The sequence below is a fragment of the Cyprinodon tularosa genome, unplaced genomic scaffold, assembly GCF_016077235.1.
Source record: "Cyprinodon tularosa strain WSP-4 unplaced genomic scaffold, ASM1607723v1 ctg98, whole genome shotgun sequence".
NCBI classification, from domain to species: domain Eukaryota; kingdom Metazoa; phylum Chordata; class Actinopteri; order Cyprinodontiformes; family Cyprinodontidae; genus Cyprinodon; species Cyprinodon tularosa.
In genome coordinates, this window is record NW_024039762.1 from 4,074,354 (window position 1) to 4,090,116 (window position 15,763).

Below are 15,763 nucleotides of genomic sequence, written 5' to 3' on the forward strand. Positions count from 1 at the left end.
AGGGTTACAAAGGAAGCCCCCCAAGAGCATGGGGCTGTGGCCCCATCTGGAGCCATGAGCGACAGCATTCCATCCCCCCCAGGCCCCGATCCCCCAGACACAGGACAAAGGCTGAAGATAATCTATACTAGGCCCCTTTCATAGCTTTTTCAAGATCATCATTTTATTGTTACTTAAAAAATAACAATATTTGGATTAACATGTTCATCCTCTTTAAAATTCTCAATAAAATAAAGTCTGTAGTTATAAAATAATAAAATATGTAATCTATTTCTCCCTATCTGAGAAATGGAACACTCCCAACCCAAATCTTTTTATACATTCAACAAAAATGATACTTGTTTTCCTTTTATATTATGTTACCTAGAACATTGTATTAATATTGACTGTGTAAAATGAATAGTTCAGTGATAGGATTGAGCCCAGAGCTGCGTTAGTCAGCCTGAATATTTGTTAAGCTGCTGCCTCAGCAGAAAATTCCTGGGTTTGTGTCAGATATCCTCCATAGACATTAATGGATCTCTTCTAGCAGGAAAACATACGTTTGTTGGCAAGTCATTTAAACTTGAATTATGGCGCCATCGTGTGGTAGATTTTAGAAATAACATACACTAACGGCTCAGCGGGTTTTTTTTCCGTAGCTCTAGTTCCTAGTGGTGCAGATTTAAAGGTGACACCACGCGGCTGTCGGGTAGGTACATTAGCAAGGTTGGCACACCGAATACCTATGGGGGGGTTTAATTGTGGATTATGGAATAAAGATGTGGACATTTTCTGTCCTATACGTGTATTTTAAAATGTAAAAATATTTAAGGTCTTAAAATATTCCTCAGTTCACTTCAGAACAAATTTTTTCCTTAAATTTTATTAAATGTTAAAAGTTTTCTTTCTATAAGGGATTATTTTCGCACTTTTCTGTCACTTTGTCTACCACCCATATTAGGTTGAGTAAATATTTGACTTTGGCAATAAATTAACATCTAATATTGCTTTTATTTTTATTTTCAACATCAACTTGTTACACAAATAATAGCTGAACACCAATGAGTACAGATATGTTGTGGGAAGATGTGCTCTGACTTTAATTATTGGAAATCAGAGCTGGGTTTGTAATTGTAACAACAACAGAAATATAATAAATAAAATAATTGAACAACACAAGCAAGCAAAAAGAAAATCCCAATAGCAATTTAAATCATTATTAGAGTCTAGACTCTGACTCTCATAATTAAATACTCCCTTCTAATTAAATGGCCGTATTATAATAATGTGTAAAGGAAAGAGAGAACCGTTTCTAACATTTTTTGTCTCCCCAAGTCAACACTTCATTGTCGCCTCTCAGTGCAGGTCCTCAGTGGTGGGACTCTACCAGCTGTGCTCATCTACTGGCTCCATCTGTTGCCTGCCTTTGATCAAAAGATTCTCAGTCTCACTCAGATTGGATGAGGATTCTCTGTGAACATCCTGATTTAGTTTCTTTCCTGAATTTAAGTCTGAACTTTGACTTGACCCTTCTTTTTTTTAACACATGACTACGGTTCCATCTCAACCATTTCACAGTGTTTGCAGCCTCCAATAGGTATTCCTTTAGAATGAGCTTTTATGTACATTCATCTTCCTATCATCACCGACCAGCTTCCCTGCCCCTCAACATGATGCAGACACCACCATGTTTTTCAGTGGGGATTTGTGTGATATTTTTATAGAGCTCTGCGGCTACAATACATATACATTATGCTGAAAAAGAGTCCAAATAAGAGGAAATGTGTTTGTATCACCTGTTTCTACTCATGTCATCAAAGTGAGCAGTGGTGAGGTAGTTGGCGCCGTGTTCATCATCTGGCTGCAGGATGGTCGTCTGCATCCTGAACAGACAGCTCATGAGGAGCAGCAGCTGTTGTGCCCTAATGGTCAGGTAATGAACTTCACACAGCATTTATTGTATTCCTTTCAGTAAAAAAACTTTATATAAAATCAGCAATTCATCATCTTAACCCACATATGTACACAAACCGAATGCTTACTATCAGAGAAGCCAATATATATATGAGGATAAACATATATCCGGGACATGTATGTTCTGTTCTTTGTTTGTTTTGAAGCCCATTAGTAGCTTCCATTTCTCACGAAGCATTAAAACTGTTGCCTTTAAAAAAAAGGGGGAAAAAACAAGCTGCGCTTTGGTGATTTGAAAAACATCCTCCCATGTATCTAGTTTGTGCTTTAAAAAATGAAATTAAATGAATAGTAAATTATTTTAGACAATTTTGACAAACAGCAATAAATGAATCAACCAAATACACACAAAAGAGAGCAGTTAACATCAACTAAATTCAACTGAGCATAAACAGAAACGAAGCCCTCCACCAAATAAATCTGTCTTTATATACAGCCAGATAACTAACATCATTTAATATAAATTATCTGAAAAGGGGTATGAAGAAGTAAAACTTATTTTTCATTACCCCTCTCCCTCTAACTGCACTTCAATTAACTTGTAACCTTCCTGTTAAGTAGAGTCGGTAGCAGTGTTGGGCACATTACTTTGAAAAAGTAATTAGTTATAGTTACTAGTTACTTCTCCCAAAAAGTAACTGGGTTACTAACTGAGTTACTCCACAATAAAAGTAACTAGTTACTAGTAAAAGTAACTATTGCGTTACTTTTGCGTTTCTCGCCCCCGTAACCCTCACCACCCGGCCCCCACCTTCTCACCGTGTGTTTCCAAAGCCAGCTGAATAGAGCGGACGACAAAGACAAGAACCTGCAGAGAGTTTAGCATTTATTGCAACTCAACGTAAATGACATCAGGGGGGAACGCTATGTGAAGTTTTTTAGCAGGGCATTCAGATCTGGTGAAATTAATAACTGGGGATGTCTAATTCTGAAATCCTGTGTGTTTGGGTTGTTATAGATACTGCGACATCTATCTATCCATCTATCTATCTAGATCTATACTCTGCGTGTGACATAAAATATGGATCTCCATCCCTGCCACAAAGGCCATCAAATAATGTTTAAAATAAAAAATTTAGTAGGTTGAAAAGGCAGAGTATCCATCCATCCATCCATCCATCCATCCATCCATCCATCCATCCATCCATCCATCCATCCATCCATCCATCCATCCATCCATCCATCCATCCATCCATCCATCCATCCATCCATCCATCCATCCATATTTCTCCCTTTCTCCATATAGGCTATCATTTCTGGCTGACGTCAGGTTAATCATTTGATCGTTCACGCTCTCCATAGTTCTCCTGTGGCACGAGCACAGGGCGACTGTTGCGCGCCTTTAGCGAGCATGCGCGTTTCCTGTCGCTTGCGCGGTGAATCGTGCCGCCTGCGCTGTGCGGAGATGCAGAGGAAAAAGTATGTGATGGGGAAACGCAGCTCCATGTAACACCGGTATTTCCATCAGGAAAACGCTGTTTTGCTGCTGGATCCTCCTCACTCTCCATCTCTCTGTGTGTGCTGTACGTTAACACCCGCCAGCAGAAACACCCACCTACCCAACTGACAGACGGAATCTGACTATACGTCAGCCATTCCCATCCTCCCCTCTCTCATGACAAGGCGCGCACCTCTGGATGACCTAAAAAATAATCTTTAATATCTCTTAAACAAAAGTAGCACAAACAATATTTTTTTTCTGCACAAATCTGCTCTAACGTTGCACTAACCATTCAGTCTATTTGCAGAGTTTTTTGACGTGGGTGGGGTGTCAGCTTCACGCAGCTGCGCACGAGTCCTATCATGAAAAAAGGTTCATTGTGCGACCTGAGTAACGCGCAGTAACGGGGTGTCTGCAATGGTAACTGCGTTATAGTTACAGTCAAAGTAATTAGTTAGGTTACTCGTTACTAAAACAAGGTAACGGCGTTAGTAACGCCGTTACTTTCAACGCCGTTAGTCCCATCACTGGTCGGTAGGTTCCTGGTAGGAGAAATAAGAGAAGCTGCTCTGTCTTTACAGGCTGCAGAGACAGAGCCGTGGTTGTATTCACTCCAGCATCCATGGCTTCCATCATGAAGAGATCAGAGAGAAGCTGCGGGCCTTCCCTGGAGGCTCCGTCGATCTGCTGAAGCAGGACTCCGGTATCGCCGTGCTGACTGTCAACAACCCCGCTCGAATGAACGCTTTCTCTGGTACGACCTCTGGATGTTCTGTTGGAGATGATAGTTTTGGAGTCCAGGCTGGTGTTTTAAGTTTATTCCCCTCCTGTCAGGCAGCATGATGGTGGATCTGGAGGACAGGGTGAGCCAGTTGGAGAGCTGGACAGAAGGTAAAGGCCTTATTGTTCAGGGGGCTGCCGGGACATTCTGCTCTGGATCCGACCTTAACGCTGTCCGAGCGATATCCAACCCCGAGGTATTGCTTCATCGCTCTCCATTAATGGCTGCTCTGTTTGGCCGTCTAAATTAACACTTTCTTTCCTCGTAGGATGGGATGAAAATGTGTATGTTCATGCAGGATGCTCTCACAAGACTACTCAGGTAAACCCTCAAGATTTCCTCTTAGTTCTTCTGTAAACTAAAAAATGAATCCATTAGCATATTTTACTAAGCAAAAGTATTTATAATAATCTTAAAGTTTCTTCACATTTTGTCACATTAAGACAATCAGCCCTCAGATTAGGCCCATTTTACTCCAAGTCTCATTCAAATGCTGCACATAACCCTGTGGCATAAACTCCTTGAATACCCAATTAAAAAGGGTTTTAAATGATAACATGTAAAAATGTTCAAGGGGAATAATTAGTTTTAGCCACAATAACCTTGTGTTCTCCTCGGCAGGCTGCCTCTGATCTCCGTAGCTCTGGTTGAAGGGAGAGCTCTGGGAGGAGGAGCTGAACTCACCACTGCCTGTGATTTTAGGTAATGGAGTCACACCTTATTTCAAACATATGTTTTTATTTAGAGTTAAATTAATATAGATAAATAACAAACATACAAACTGATTAGATATGACAGATTGAATTTTTATGTTCTTAAAGTTCATATCCCCGAAGAGATTTCTTTAGGTTTTTTTTTGTTTTTTGGTCACAAATATATTTGAATGGTATGAAGGATAAATGTTTAATGTAGTTAAATTAATTAAAATTACCTGCATGGAATGTTTAACAGTTATTCAACAACATCTAGTGCAGACTTTAACTAGATATAGTTAGAAACTGTAAAGCTAACTTTTGATCCACAGCTGGTGTGTTTTTCTGGGTAACCCAACGACCTCTGAGCTGAAGGTCACAAACTGATGGCTGGACCTTTTCCTTATTATAATAACCTTTTTTTTTTGGTAGAGAGTCTCTTTACAAAAGATATAATACAAAACAAATTTATGACAAATGAACTATGATTTGCACTGGAATAAAAACGGCAACTGATAGATGCCTTTGATTTTATTTTGTATTTTAACAGTTTTATTTAATTGATATTTTAACAATTGTTGCACTTTAAGCTTCATTCATATAGATTTAGAATAGCTTTTTTTTCTACTAGACCTGAAGATTACATTAGTGAACACTTTTTTCTCAATCTAAAACACAGAAGATTTAGTTTGTTTTTCTTTGACGTGTTCTCTGATAACCTATCTAACCAAACCTAACCTATTGACTATCATCTCTTTCTAACAGATTAATGACCTCTGGCAGTGTGATCCAGTTTGTCCATAAACACATGGGTCTGGTACCAGGCTGGGGCGGCGCTGCACGACTCGTCCGCATTGTTGGAAGCCAGAACGCTCTGAAGCTGCTAGGCGGTGCTTTGAAGGTGGACTCTGAACTGGGCCTGGACATTGGACTGGCAGATGGAGCCCTGGAGGCTGACCAGGGTGCGGACAGTCCCCGGCAGCAGGCGGAAAACTGGCTCAGTCGCTACACTGAAGGACCGGTCCCTGTGATTCGGGCGGTGAAGAAAGTAGTGCTGGCGGGAAGAGAGCTCCCGCTGTCTGAGGCTCTGAAGACAGAGAAGGAGGTGTTTGGAACAGTATGGGGCGCTCCGGCTAATCTTCAAGCCCTGGCCAGCAAGTCCAAACATAAATAACTCATAAAATCTGTTTAGATAAGATAGATCAGCTGAGATGTGCGCTGTCCTGGGTTAGAGGTGGTGAGATTATTCAGAGGGGACGATCCGACTGCAGGGCAGCAGCTAATTGTTTGGATTGAAACCAGTTTTGGTACTTTATTTACAAGTAAAAACAACCAACAAAGTCTTTTCTTTGTTATCTGTATTTTCTGGTGCCTAGGTTTCATTTATGTACCCTCCTCACACATAGATAAAAAAATTAATTAGACATTTCATAATCTAGAATTTATGATTGATATTCGTCTGACATCACATCCTTCCTTCTGCATGTGTTTGAGCAGCGCCATTTTTAACTTTCAGGGATTCTGTTGGATCGGTGCTGAACGCATCGACTTGATTTCTACTAGTCAGATTGCAGAACACTGAACGAGCCAAACTGAACCTAACTTCGAGGTTATGAAGCTCTGATACATCAGAGCCATGTTGGAGTAACAACTGTAGCTGGAAACCAGGAGAGGTTAAGATAAAGGAGAGCAGTAGATTAGCATTTGCTATTAGCATATAACTTAGAGACACTCATGAGTTTATCAATTAGAGTGTAAAAAACAAATATCATGAAATCTGATTGTTAGTCTTTGTGTGGTTCTAAGGAAAGCTTTGTTCAGGTTAGACATGAGGATAAGTTTGGACTTATTTCATTTAGAGTAAGAAGAGCTTAAAGGTCAATCAGATTCCAGCTTTGATGAGCAGAGGACCCATTTGGGTCTGACACCTTTAATCTCCTCAGAACCAGCGTGTTTCTGTTCCAGAAAGCCACAACAGCTTCTGATGGTCTAAGGCATCCCTGATCCGGAAAGGCTTTTGGTTTGTGTTGTTTTTTGGTTCCTCACATCGACTTTAAGTCCAACAGCAACACCAGGAAGTTTGCTCAGTCATTGAGGCAAATGCGATAAAACTTAGTGGAGCTTTTATATTAAACATTATGCTTTTCTACAACTGAATCATACAAAAGGTAATCTGACTTTTAAATTTCCCTCAGGCTTTCTTTTTTTAATTTAAGACAAATTTGCATTTTATGTTAGTTATGCATCATTTTAAATGTTCAGGGAGCTCTATACGGGAGATTATTCACTAAAGAATATGACGAAAATGTTCTTAAAGCCATTTATCATTAAGATACAAGCTTGGCATATTTTCATCATCAGGAGAAGCATAAGAGTTTATTTTTAGACTCAGTCTAAACCTTGTGCGAGTTTCTTGTTCAAGGCAGTAAAATCCTGACTGTTGCAATTGCTACTGGAAGATGGACCACTTTAGATACTTGAGAAATGATCACAAAATCTAGATTTTAAGCATGATGAAATGAAAAACTTTATTCTTAAATTACAAACCATGTAACAAAAGGCTAAAGCCAAAAAACAAAATGCACAAAACTTTATTCTTTAGAATGGAAAATCCAAAAACAAGCAGATTATTCATAGAAAAATAACATCACTTGAAGTTTCTCCAAGATGGCCATCAGCAGGAGCTAACCCATCATCATTTTAACTGCCAAAGGCAATGCAAACCAAAAAAAAAAAAAAACACCACTTGTTTGCATCCTCCCATCCACACAGTAGTGTTTAAATAAAAGGACTTTCAAATAAGGACAGATCACAATAACTCACACTTGAGAACCGTTCAGTCAGAGATTAGCAACAGCAAGAAGCTGCTTTAAAGTAAAAAGACTATTTCACATTAAAAAGCCAATTCCTTAAGGCTGGGCAGAAATAAAATCGATCACACATAGACTTCTATGCTTACATTCAGTTCAAATCCTGTTATTTACTCGAGTTTTAATAAATCTAATCTGAAGTAAAATCCAAAGCAAGCAGCCACACATTCAGTGGCTCCTAATTAAGCATGTTGGTAAATATTCAGCTTCTTTGAACTTCCATCTTGTTTGTTTTTCTTTATGTAGGTAAAATATATTGGATATATCCTTAAAAAAAAAAAAAAAAAAAAAAAAACAGCTCTGTTACCTGTGAGCATTTGAAATGATCCCAGAGGTATTAGTTAATTCAAGGGTTAGAAACCTCGATCAGGTTATTAATCAAATTCAGGACAAATGGGAGGAAATTTCTGTTAGCTAAGAAACTTTTAGATGATCAAAATAAAACCATTCATTAAAATGATAATTTCATTTCTACTAGGACTCTTATTTTTACTGAGTTTAAAGTCCGAGCCATTAAATGTTTAGATCTGGGAAGAACGGGTTGAAAAAGTTCACAGTGTCGCTTTGTTTAACTTAAAAAGAATAACAATCTAGATGCATTTAAATTAAAGTACACAGACATCTGAAACCACAGGAAGTCCTATAAACGTTTCTCACATGATGTGGAAGATATAAACGTCTGAGTTTGAATAGATCCCAACCTATCAGAACTAAAACACTCCGATCGAGAGCATGATGGCGAACTGCTGGCAGCCTGAGGCCGCCTTTGAAGACGGGCTGAAAACGAATCCTAATCCTTCCAAATTAAGAGCCAGACATTAAAAATGAAATGCAGTGTTGTTTGAACATGAGCGCGCCATGCCTCGTTCCTCTGGTACCAAACAAGCCTCCCACCTCAGATCTGGGTCTGAGCAAACGGCATAAATTGATCTGAACGGGTTCACACTTCAGTCACTGTACACTGACCGTCAGGCATCCTGGACCTCCCACTGCTATGGGAAGACGGAGGGGGAGAGGCGGAATCTGCGCGAGGAGGCCCCCTGTCCTCTGGAGTCTGTCTTCGTCTCTGCGGCCAGTCCTCCCAGGCCTCTGCATGATCGCCGTCCCCTCCCTCCTCTTCCTCTTCGTCATCGCTCCAGTCTCCAGAACCGGATTCTTCCACAGAGGTGTGGGGGTCAGAGGACCTGGAGGGTGAGGTCTCTTCCTCGTCATCATCTTGCCCCTCTCCTTCCCCACCCTCAGACCTGTCGTGGGAAGGGATGGACCTGGGGCTGATTTGCAGCTGGGAAAGACTGTCCTCCACAGAGGGGCTTGTACTGGGGCCGGGCTGACCCCCGAGGGAAGTTGGGGGCCGGGCAGTAGCTGAGGGGGCTGAAACCACAAAGGGAGCTCCAGCAGCCTGTGGCTGCGCCGCTCCTGTTGAGGTATCGGCCCCATCTGCAGAGTTTTCTCGACCTGTTGAGCCCAGAGCCCCGGCAACAGAATCCGTGTCCAATCGTAGTCCGGCCACCCCCTTCTTGGGAATATCTATAACGTCTCTTTTCATCTTGCGCCTGCGGCCATGCTCGTTGCGCCTATACTGCACCATGTTCTCCAAGTCGGCTACATACAAAAAGCCAGCGATCAGCATTTCCGCCGTCTTCTTCCCCTTGGAGAAAGCGTCCTCCAGCTCACGACTGGTCCTCTCGTCATACTGCCACCAACCGTTACGGCCTTCGTAGTACCAGGCGTGATCGCTCGCCGCCCCGCCACGCCCTCCCGCCGACGCCTTCAGCTCCTCTGGAGAGAGGAGCGTAGGCCTTTCCAGGAAGTCGTCTGGGACTTCCTGTCTGCAGAGAGCGCAGCGCTTGCTCTGCCATGACGCCCCCTTAACACACAGGAAGCAGAAGACATGGTGGCACGGCAGCTGGACCGGGTGGACGCAGCTTTGCAGACAGATGGCGCACTCTGGGACAGACAGGGCAGGGGATGAGCTGCTGGAGTCCGAGCAGGAGGATTCGGCGCTGCTCCCACTCCCACCTGCACCACTGCTGCTGCCTTTCTTACTGGATGGAAGAGAGCTCACAGAGTGGTCGACCTCCCCACAGCTAGCCATCCTGATCGAGTCCTGTAGTAAAGGACACATTGTTGAGTTTTCCTCACTGTATAAAATGAGGAGTCATCCAGTCAGCTGAGTGTTTGAGGTTTTAAATTCCATCACATCCGCTTCTATTAATAGTCATCTGGATGTACTAAAATTCAAAATTTCAAAAAAACTAAAAACACATTTTAATATTCAAGGGTTTAGCAAACAATTACTTTGGGCAATCCTATCTGGATCGATCTTATTTAATCAGTCAGAGTGTTTCTCAAAGTCTAATAGTTGAAAGCTTTCTCAGATTAGATACAGAATCGGGGCTACCATCAATGTTCTCACCACATATTTGCCTTTAAAAAACTGATCTGGGCTTTAAATAGACCATTCTAAAATGCTTTGATCTAAACACTGAGCTGTTGCTCTGGGTGTGACCTCAGTGTTGTCTTGTTGGATGGTTAACCTCTGGATGCTTTAGCAGAAACTGGGAGGGTTACTCCTCATCAATGACATTCAATTTTAGTTTGTAGTTCACCGTTCCTGGTGGGTAGAGATCCAACACACTCTTTCTATATTTGGATCACTGATTTGATTCTTGAAGAAGTTAAAAAGCGATGCCCCGATATGAAAATGCAGGCAGATATCCATATGAAAATTACAGCTATATCCTATAACATTTCTCTACAGTGCTGACATCTCTGCTTAAGTTAAACATCCCCAATCCTGATGTGCATCACAGTCATGGTCACATTACCAAACACACCACAAGACCAATCCTCTCCTGAAACAAAAACAGCAAATACATGGAACTAAACCGCACCTGTCAATATGTGCCTGGTTTTACTGATGATCAGTACTGTTATGCTTAAATATGACCAGTACTGGGTGATACAACAAACCTGTAAACATGACAAATGAATTAATTCTTTACTAGTTGTTGCACTAGTTCTTATTTCAGTGATTTTGATTAATGGGGCTATTTTTACAGTCTTATTTGTGAAAAAGAAAAAAATGTATATCCACATATCTATTTCTGTCCCCTGCACTATTACGCACTACAACAAGAAATAAACAATACTACCCTTCAGTTCACCTTTGGCATATAAATGTTATTATATAGCACTTACATATGTTATTAAAACACTTACCTAGAGTTGTCAATGCAGTTGGATCATCAGGGGAAACTCTGGACCTTCAAACCACCCACTGTGGAAAGAAGTCAGATAAATCTTGAAGCAGATTGGACACAGGTACGCAATGTTATAGAGATTTATTATCAGCCAAACAGGAAAGAATTGCTTCGGAGTATTAAAAATGAAGCTATGAAAAGTTCACTGTTATTTATTTAGCTCTAAATGCCTGGGGAGAGGGTTGGTTTGGGGGACTGTCCCACTTTTTAGCAAATATGTCCTTATGAAAAGGTTTGTTGTGACATATTTAACGTTGCACTGCAGATAATTAGTGTATCGCTCACAAATAAGAGCTGCGCACATAGTTATATGTTGTGTTTAACCTAAGAGGTTTAAACAGAAGTGCCATTTTTAACCCAGTTATTAAAAAGCTTTTATAAATAGTAAAGCCAGCTGTAGTTAGCTAGAACTATCTGAGCAAAGCGTTCAGCCTCCAGTAAATAGACGGATCTCATTTGACGGAGCTAGCTTGTTTCAGGAGGGCGACATAAACATGACAAAATCCCCATAACGATTAAATACTCACCATATCTTTAAATCTATTTCTACTGGCCTTCTTCACGCTCGCAAAATAGTGGTACAAGAGCCGTGTGAGAAAACACAAATATATCGACTTCCAATGTTAACAGGCTTTGTTTTCCTCTCAAAGAGGAGCTGAGATAAAGGAGGCGACGTTACAGTGCGTCTTTACGTCAGAGGACGTCACATCCAGATGGTCCAATCACAAGCGACGTGAGGAGGAATTACATTTAGATGAATTAAATTGAATTAAATGTTTTTTTTTCAGCTTTTTTTTTTTTTATATATATATATATTTATCCAAAATTAGGAGAAAACTTTACACTGAGAAAAATAAATAAGTAAATTAGCATTTACAATTTTCCTTTTCTTTAAATAAATTACAGGCTTATGCCGCATTAAAGCTTGTCTCTTAAAAAAAGGTTTTAGACCAGACTTCACACATAGATGCTGTTGTAAAAAGGAGTAAGCTCAATTAAATGTGCATTTAAATACAGGACACCTTGATGTGTATTTATGCAAACAAATGAGGAAGGTATGTTTATGTGTTAGGATGGACCAGCTAAAGTCCAGACTTTAATCTGTGGCAAGCCTTGATAACTGATGCTCACAGAGGCTCTTTGTCCATTATTGACAGAGTTTGAACCATTTTGCAAAGGAGAATAGATGAGACTGCTTGAAACTATGTAACCTTTTGTTTCCATTTTACATGTATGTATTACTTTCTCTGTCAACATTAAGGGCATAAGTGTTGAGCTCATGCAGTCCCATCAAAGCAGTTAATCCGACCCTTGAGACTAAAAAATACATTCCACGTTATGGAATACAGGCATATGCTCTTTTAAAGATAAAAAAGTGAGTATGACACTGCTGTCATGGGTATATAGCCACTATGTATGTAAGATGCTGTATGAGGAAACTATTTATCATTTATATCTCTCTCTGTGGCTATTTAGGTCCTACATGACATTTGAAAAGGACCTTAGCTGAGTTATTTTTTTATATTAAGGAAGTAAAAAGGGTTAGCTTTAGCACTTCTGCTATTTGTTCCTAAGAAACATCAGCTTCTCAGAAGTATAAAACCTAAATATCTGAAGCATAAATTACGTTTCTTTGCCCTGCACTTAATACCATTCAAATACCCATGAACCCTAAACTAGCATAACTGTTCTTCCTGAAAAAGAAAGCAGCATAATGCTGCCACCACCATGTTTCACTGGGACGGTGTGCTTAGAGTGATATGTTCGGCCTAAGGGTACATGGTCTTAAAACCTGAAATGTGTCCTGTCTACTAACTCTCACTCCTGCAGCTCTGTCAAAGTTACCATGTTTACCAGCATTACCATTACAAAACTTGATCCTTTCTCTGTGTTTCATGTTTTCTACAGCTGAAAGGGTAACCTCCACTTCTTTGACCTTTAAAACACTGACCAAAGTCTGTCAAGTGTTTTTTCCCAGCCTTAACAGGGCCATTTTTGCCACATTTTGCCCAAAACATGGGCCTTCCTTTGTTTTGTTAAATATCTGCTCTCTTAAATGAAAATGATCAGTTTTATTCTGATCCACTTTATCCCAGAGGTTTGCAAAGGACACATTTTATAACTTTGTGCTCATAGGAGCGGGAACTCACTGAACCAGATCATTAAAAGGAGTGGTCATCTCAATGGGGATTCACAACCCTGTTTACAATCACTGTTCACCAGACCGGTGCATTGCCTGGCTATCTCCATCTCCACCAGGGATTTCAATCCCCTGGCGAGTGAGTTCCTGCAGCTTCTTTGTGGATGGAGATTCAGTGTCCCGAGAGTTAAGGTTGAGTGTTTAAGGTTTATTCAAATGTTGAGATGCCCCTCTTGAAGAAATACCGAGGGTAAAAGAATACAAAGGAAGAATAAAACAGACAAAAATACTATAAAATACACATAAATACTTAAAAAAGTAATAAATAAATAAAGTTGAAGATTATAACTGACAATAAATAAATAAGCTAATTATTACAAATGTGAATAAACAAAGAAGCTAATTAAAAGAGATATATACATTTATGTCTCCCTGTATAATTTAATTTCTTCCTACATTTATTTGTTTATTGTATTTTTTGAGGCAATTAATAGTATGCTTATTTATTTATTGAGCTTTTATTTATTTCTGTATTTATTTTTAAATATGGCAGGGTTGGTCCTACATCCCTTTCCAGACTGGAGACACAAATGTACATACAGGTTTCAATAAAGTTACCTTGAACCGTATGACAATGGTTGATCTGATTTTAATTAGAGGTAACAAATTAGAAGGGACTTGACAGTTACAGTAACTGCATTTTTTTTTTTTAAGAGTGCTACCACTTCACAGTTAAGCTCTAATTGTTTATTGGTATTTCACTTAATAGTCCATCAAAAATATTTAGCCTATCTGATTTATACTTTAATGGGGAAAAATGTGAAAAAGTTGTTTTCCGGGGTAATGTGTGAGCGGTCAGTTCGCCCTCCTGAACACTAGGTGACAGTAATGCTTCACTGATGACGACCTTCTTCCAACAACACCAAGGAGAAGAACCCTGAGCGGTCCTGTTCACTCGCTGCTAGAGGACGTTGGTGTCACAGAGGAAAGGGGCTCGTCGACTATTTTTGTTTTTTTTACCAAACTAAACACAAAGAAGAACCGAAAGAAAGATGTTTTCCCGTGCAGTGAGACCCACCCTCAGCCTGGCCCGGAGCCTTTCCACCTCCTCGCAGAACCACGCCAAGGTGGCGGTGCTAGGCGCCTCTGGAGGTATAGGCCAGCCGCTGTCCCTGCTCCTGAAGAACAGCCCGTTGGTGAGCCAGCTCTCCCTCTATGATATCGCTCACACGCCCGGGGTGGCCGCCGACCTCAGCCACATCGAAACCAGAGCCCAGGTGAGCGGCTACATCGGCCCTGACCAGCTGGACGCCGCTCTGCAGGGCTGTGAGGTGGTGGTTATCCCCGCCGGCGTGCCGAGGAAACCCGGTATGACCCGGGACGACCTGTTCAACACCAACGCCACCATTGTAGCTAACCTGGCGGACGCCTGCGCACGCAACTGCCCCGAGGCCATGATCTGCATCATCGCTAACCCCGTCAACTCCACCATCCCGATCACCGCGGAGGTAATGAAGAAGCACGGCGTGTACAACCCCAACAGGGTGTTCGGGGTCACCACCTTGGACATTGTCAGGGCCAACACCTTCGTGGCGGAGCTGAAAGGCCTGGATCCGGCTCGGGTCAACGTTCCTGTGATTGGCGGTCACGCTGGGAAGACCATCATCCCCCTGATCTCCCAGTGCACCCCTAAGGTGGAGTTCCCTGCCGACCAGCTGACCGCCCTCACCGAGCGGATCCAGGAAGCCGGCACAGAGGTGGTCAAAGCCAAGGCTGGAGCGGGTTCCGCCACCCTGTCCATGGCTTACGCAGGTGCTCGCTTCACCTTTTCCGTCCTGGACGCCATGAACGGGAAGGAGGGCGTGGTTGAGTGCGCCTTCGTCAGGTCCGAGGAGACGGAGTGCAAGTACTTCTCCACCCCCCTGCTGCTGGGAAAGAACGGCATTGAGAAGAACCTGGGCCTGGGCAAGCTGTCTGCGTTTGAGGAGAAGCTGGTAGCCAGTGCCATCGGTGAGCTGAAGGCCTCCATCAAGAAAGGAGAGGACTTTGCAGCCAACATGAAGTAAAGTGCAGCTGCTTGGGGTCAAGAAATAACACCGGTGATGGATATTCGGTCTTAAAATGCATCAGACTATCTAAACATCCATCAGTGTTTCCTCTCTTTTTCTGTTGGCAGTAGGGTCATTTTGTTTTGACTTTATTTTTGTTTTTCCCCCTTTATCGACCACAGCTTTGTCATGTGTGTATAATTCATGCCCATTCTCTACTGTAATGTGATAATTATATTTTTGCAAATCTGAATGCATTCTGACTTTTCTGCTGTGAACAAGGAGGGATGCTGTCATACCTGCTGATGCTTAAACGGTTGTTGTTACTGAAGAGCAAAATATTCACTCCACCAATAAACCGATGAACTTTAAAATGCTTCTTTTCCCTCATCTATCTTTAACAATGAAGGTTTAAAAAAATGTCACCGATCAGTGAGACTGCTTAGGCTACTCTTTGCAGGGCTTCTTTTAGAAGATTCCAAATAAAACCACCACAAAGGTCATCTGTAGTCATATCTAAGTATTTTGAAACTTGCTGCTATTTAACACCCAGTGTGTCAGTGGCTGTACCC

General features: G+C 41.4%; 3 protein-coding genes across 4 annotated transcripts; 2 read left to right on the top strand and 1 right to left on the bottom strand.

Moving 5' to 3' along the window:
- Positions 1-658: 658 nt before the first annotated feature.
- On the top strand, positions 659-6,212 carry echdc1 (enoyl CoA hydratase domain containing 1). Of its 2 annotated transcripts, XM_038275797.1 has the most exons (7): positions 659-691; positions 1,803-1,915; positions 3,979-4,151; positions 4,232-4,374; positions 4,447-4,499; positions 4,800-4,880; positions 5,636-6,212. In XM_038275797.1, the coding sequence occupies exons 2-7, from the start codon at positions 1,851-1,853 to the stop codon at positions 6,042-6,044; spliced, it is 924 nt and encodes a 307-aa protein (XP_038131725.1). In that variant the 5' UTR covers positions 659-691; positions 1,803-1,850; the 3' UTR covers positions 6,045-6,212. The 2 variants fall into 2 exon arrangements, with proteins under 2 accessions (XP_038131725.1, XP_038131726.1); XM_038275798.1 differs by lacking the exons at positions 659-691; positions 1,803-1,915 and having other exon boundaries at positions 4,009-4,151; positions 4,236-4,374.
- A 1,806-nt stretch (positions 6,213-8,018) lies between these two features.
- On the bottom strand, positions 8,019-11,699 carry rnf146 (ring finger protein 146). Its single transcript, XM_038275794.1, has 3 exons — positions 11,531-11,699; positions 10,963-11,020; positions 8,019-9,847 (listed from the first exon to the last, which is right to left on the bottom strand). The coding sequence occupies exon 3, from the start codon at positions 9,833-9,835 to the stop codon at positions 8,681-8,683; it is 1,155 nt and encodes a 384-aa protein (XP_038131722.1). The 5' UTR covers positions 9,836-9,847; positions 10,963-11,020; positions 11,531-11,699; the 3' UTR covers positions 8,019-8,680.
- A 2,352-nt stretch (positions 11,700-14,051) lies between these two features.
- Positions 14,052-15,565, top strand: mdh2 (malate dehydrogenase 2, NAD (mitochondrial)). The gene has a single exon (XM_038275795.1). It carries the CDS (start codon positions 14,196-14,198, stop codon positions 15,207-15,209), a length of 1,014 nt encoding a protein of 337 aa, XP_038131723.1. The 5' UTR covers positions 14,052-14,195; the 3' UTR covers positions 15,210-15,565.
- Positions 15,566-15,763: the final 198 nt, after the last annotated feature.

Coding starts and splice junctions, on each gene's coding strand:
- echdc1 (XM_038275797.1), top strand. CDS start 1,851: ATGGTCGTCTGCATCCTGAACAGACAGCTCATGAGGAGCAGCAGCTGT. Junction 4,375..4,446: donor GAGCGATATCCAACCCCGAG/GTATTGCTTCAT, acceptor CTTTCCTCGTAG/GATGGGATGAAAATGTGTAT. Junction 4,500..4,799: donor GCTCTCACAAGACTACTCAG/GTAAACCCTCAA, acceptor TCTCCTCGGCAG/GCTGCCTCTGATCTCCGTAG.
- rnf146 (XM_038275794.1), bottom strand. CDS start 9,835: ATGGCTAGCTGTGGGGAGGTCGACCACTCTGTGAGCTCTCTTCCATCC.
- mdh2 (XM_038275795.1), top strand. CDS start 14,196: ATGTTTTCCCGTGCAGTGAGACCCACCCTCAGCCTGGCCCGGAGCCTT.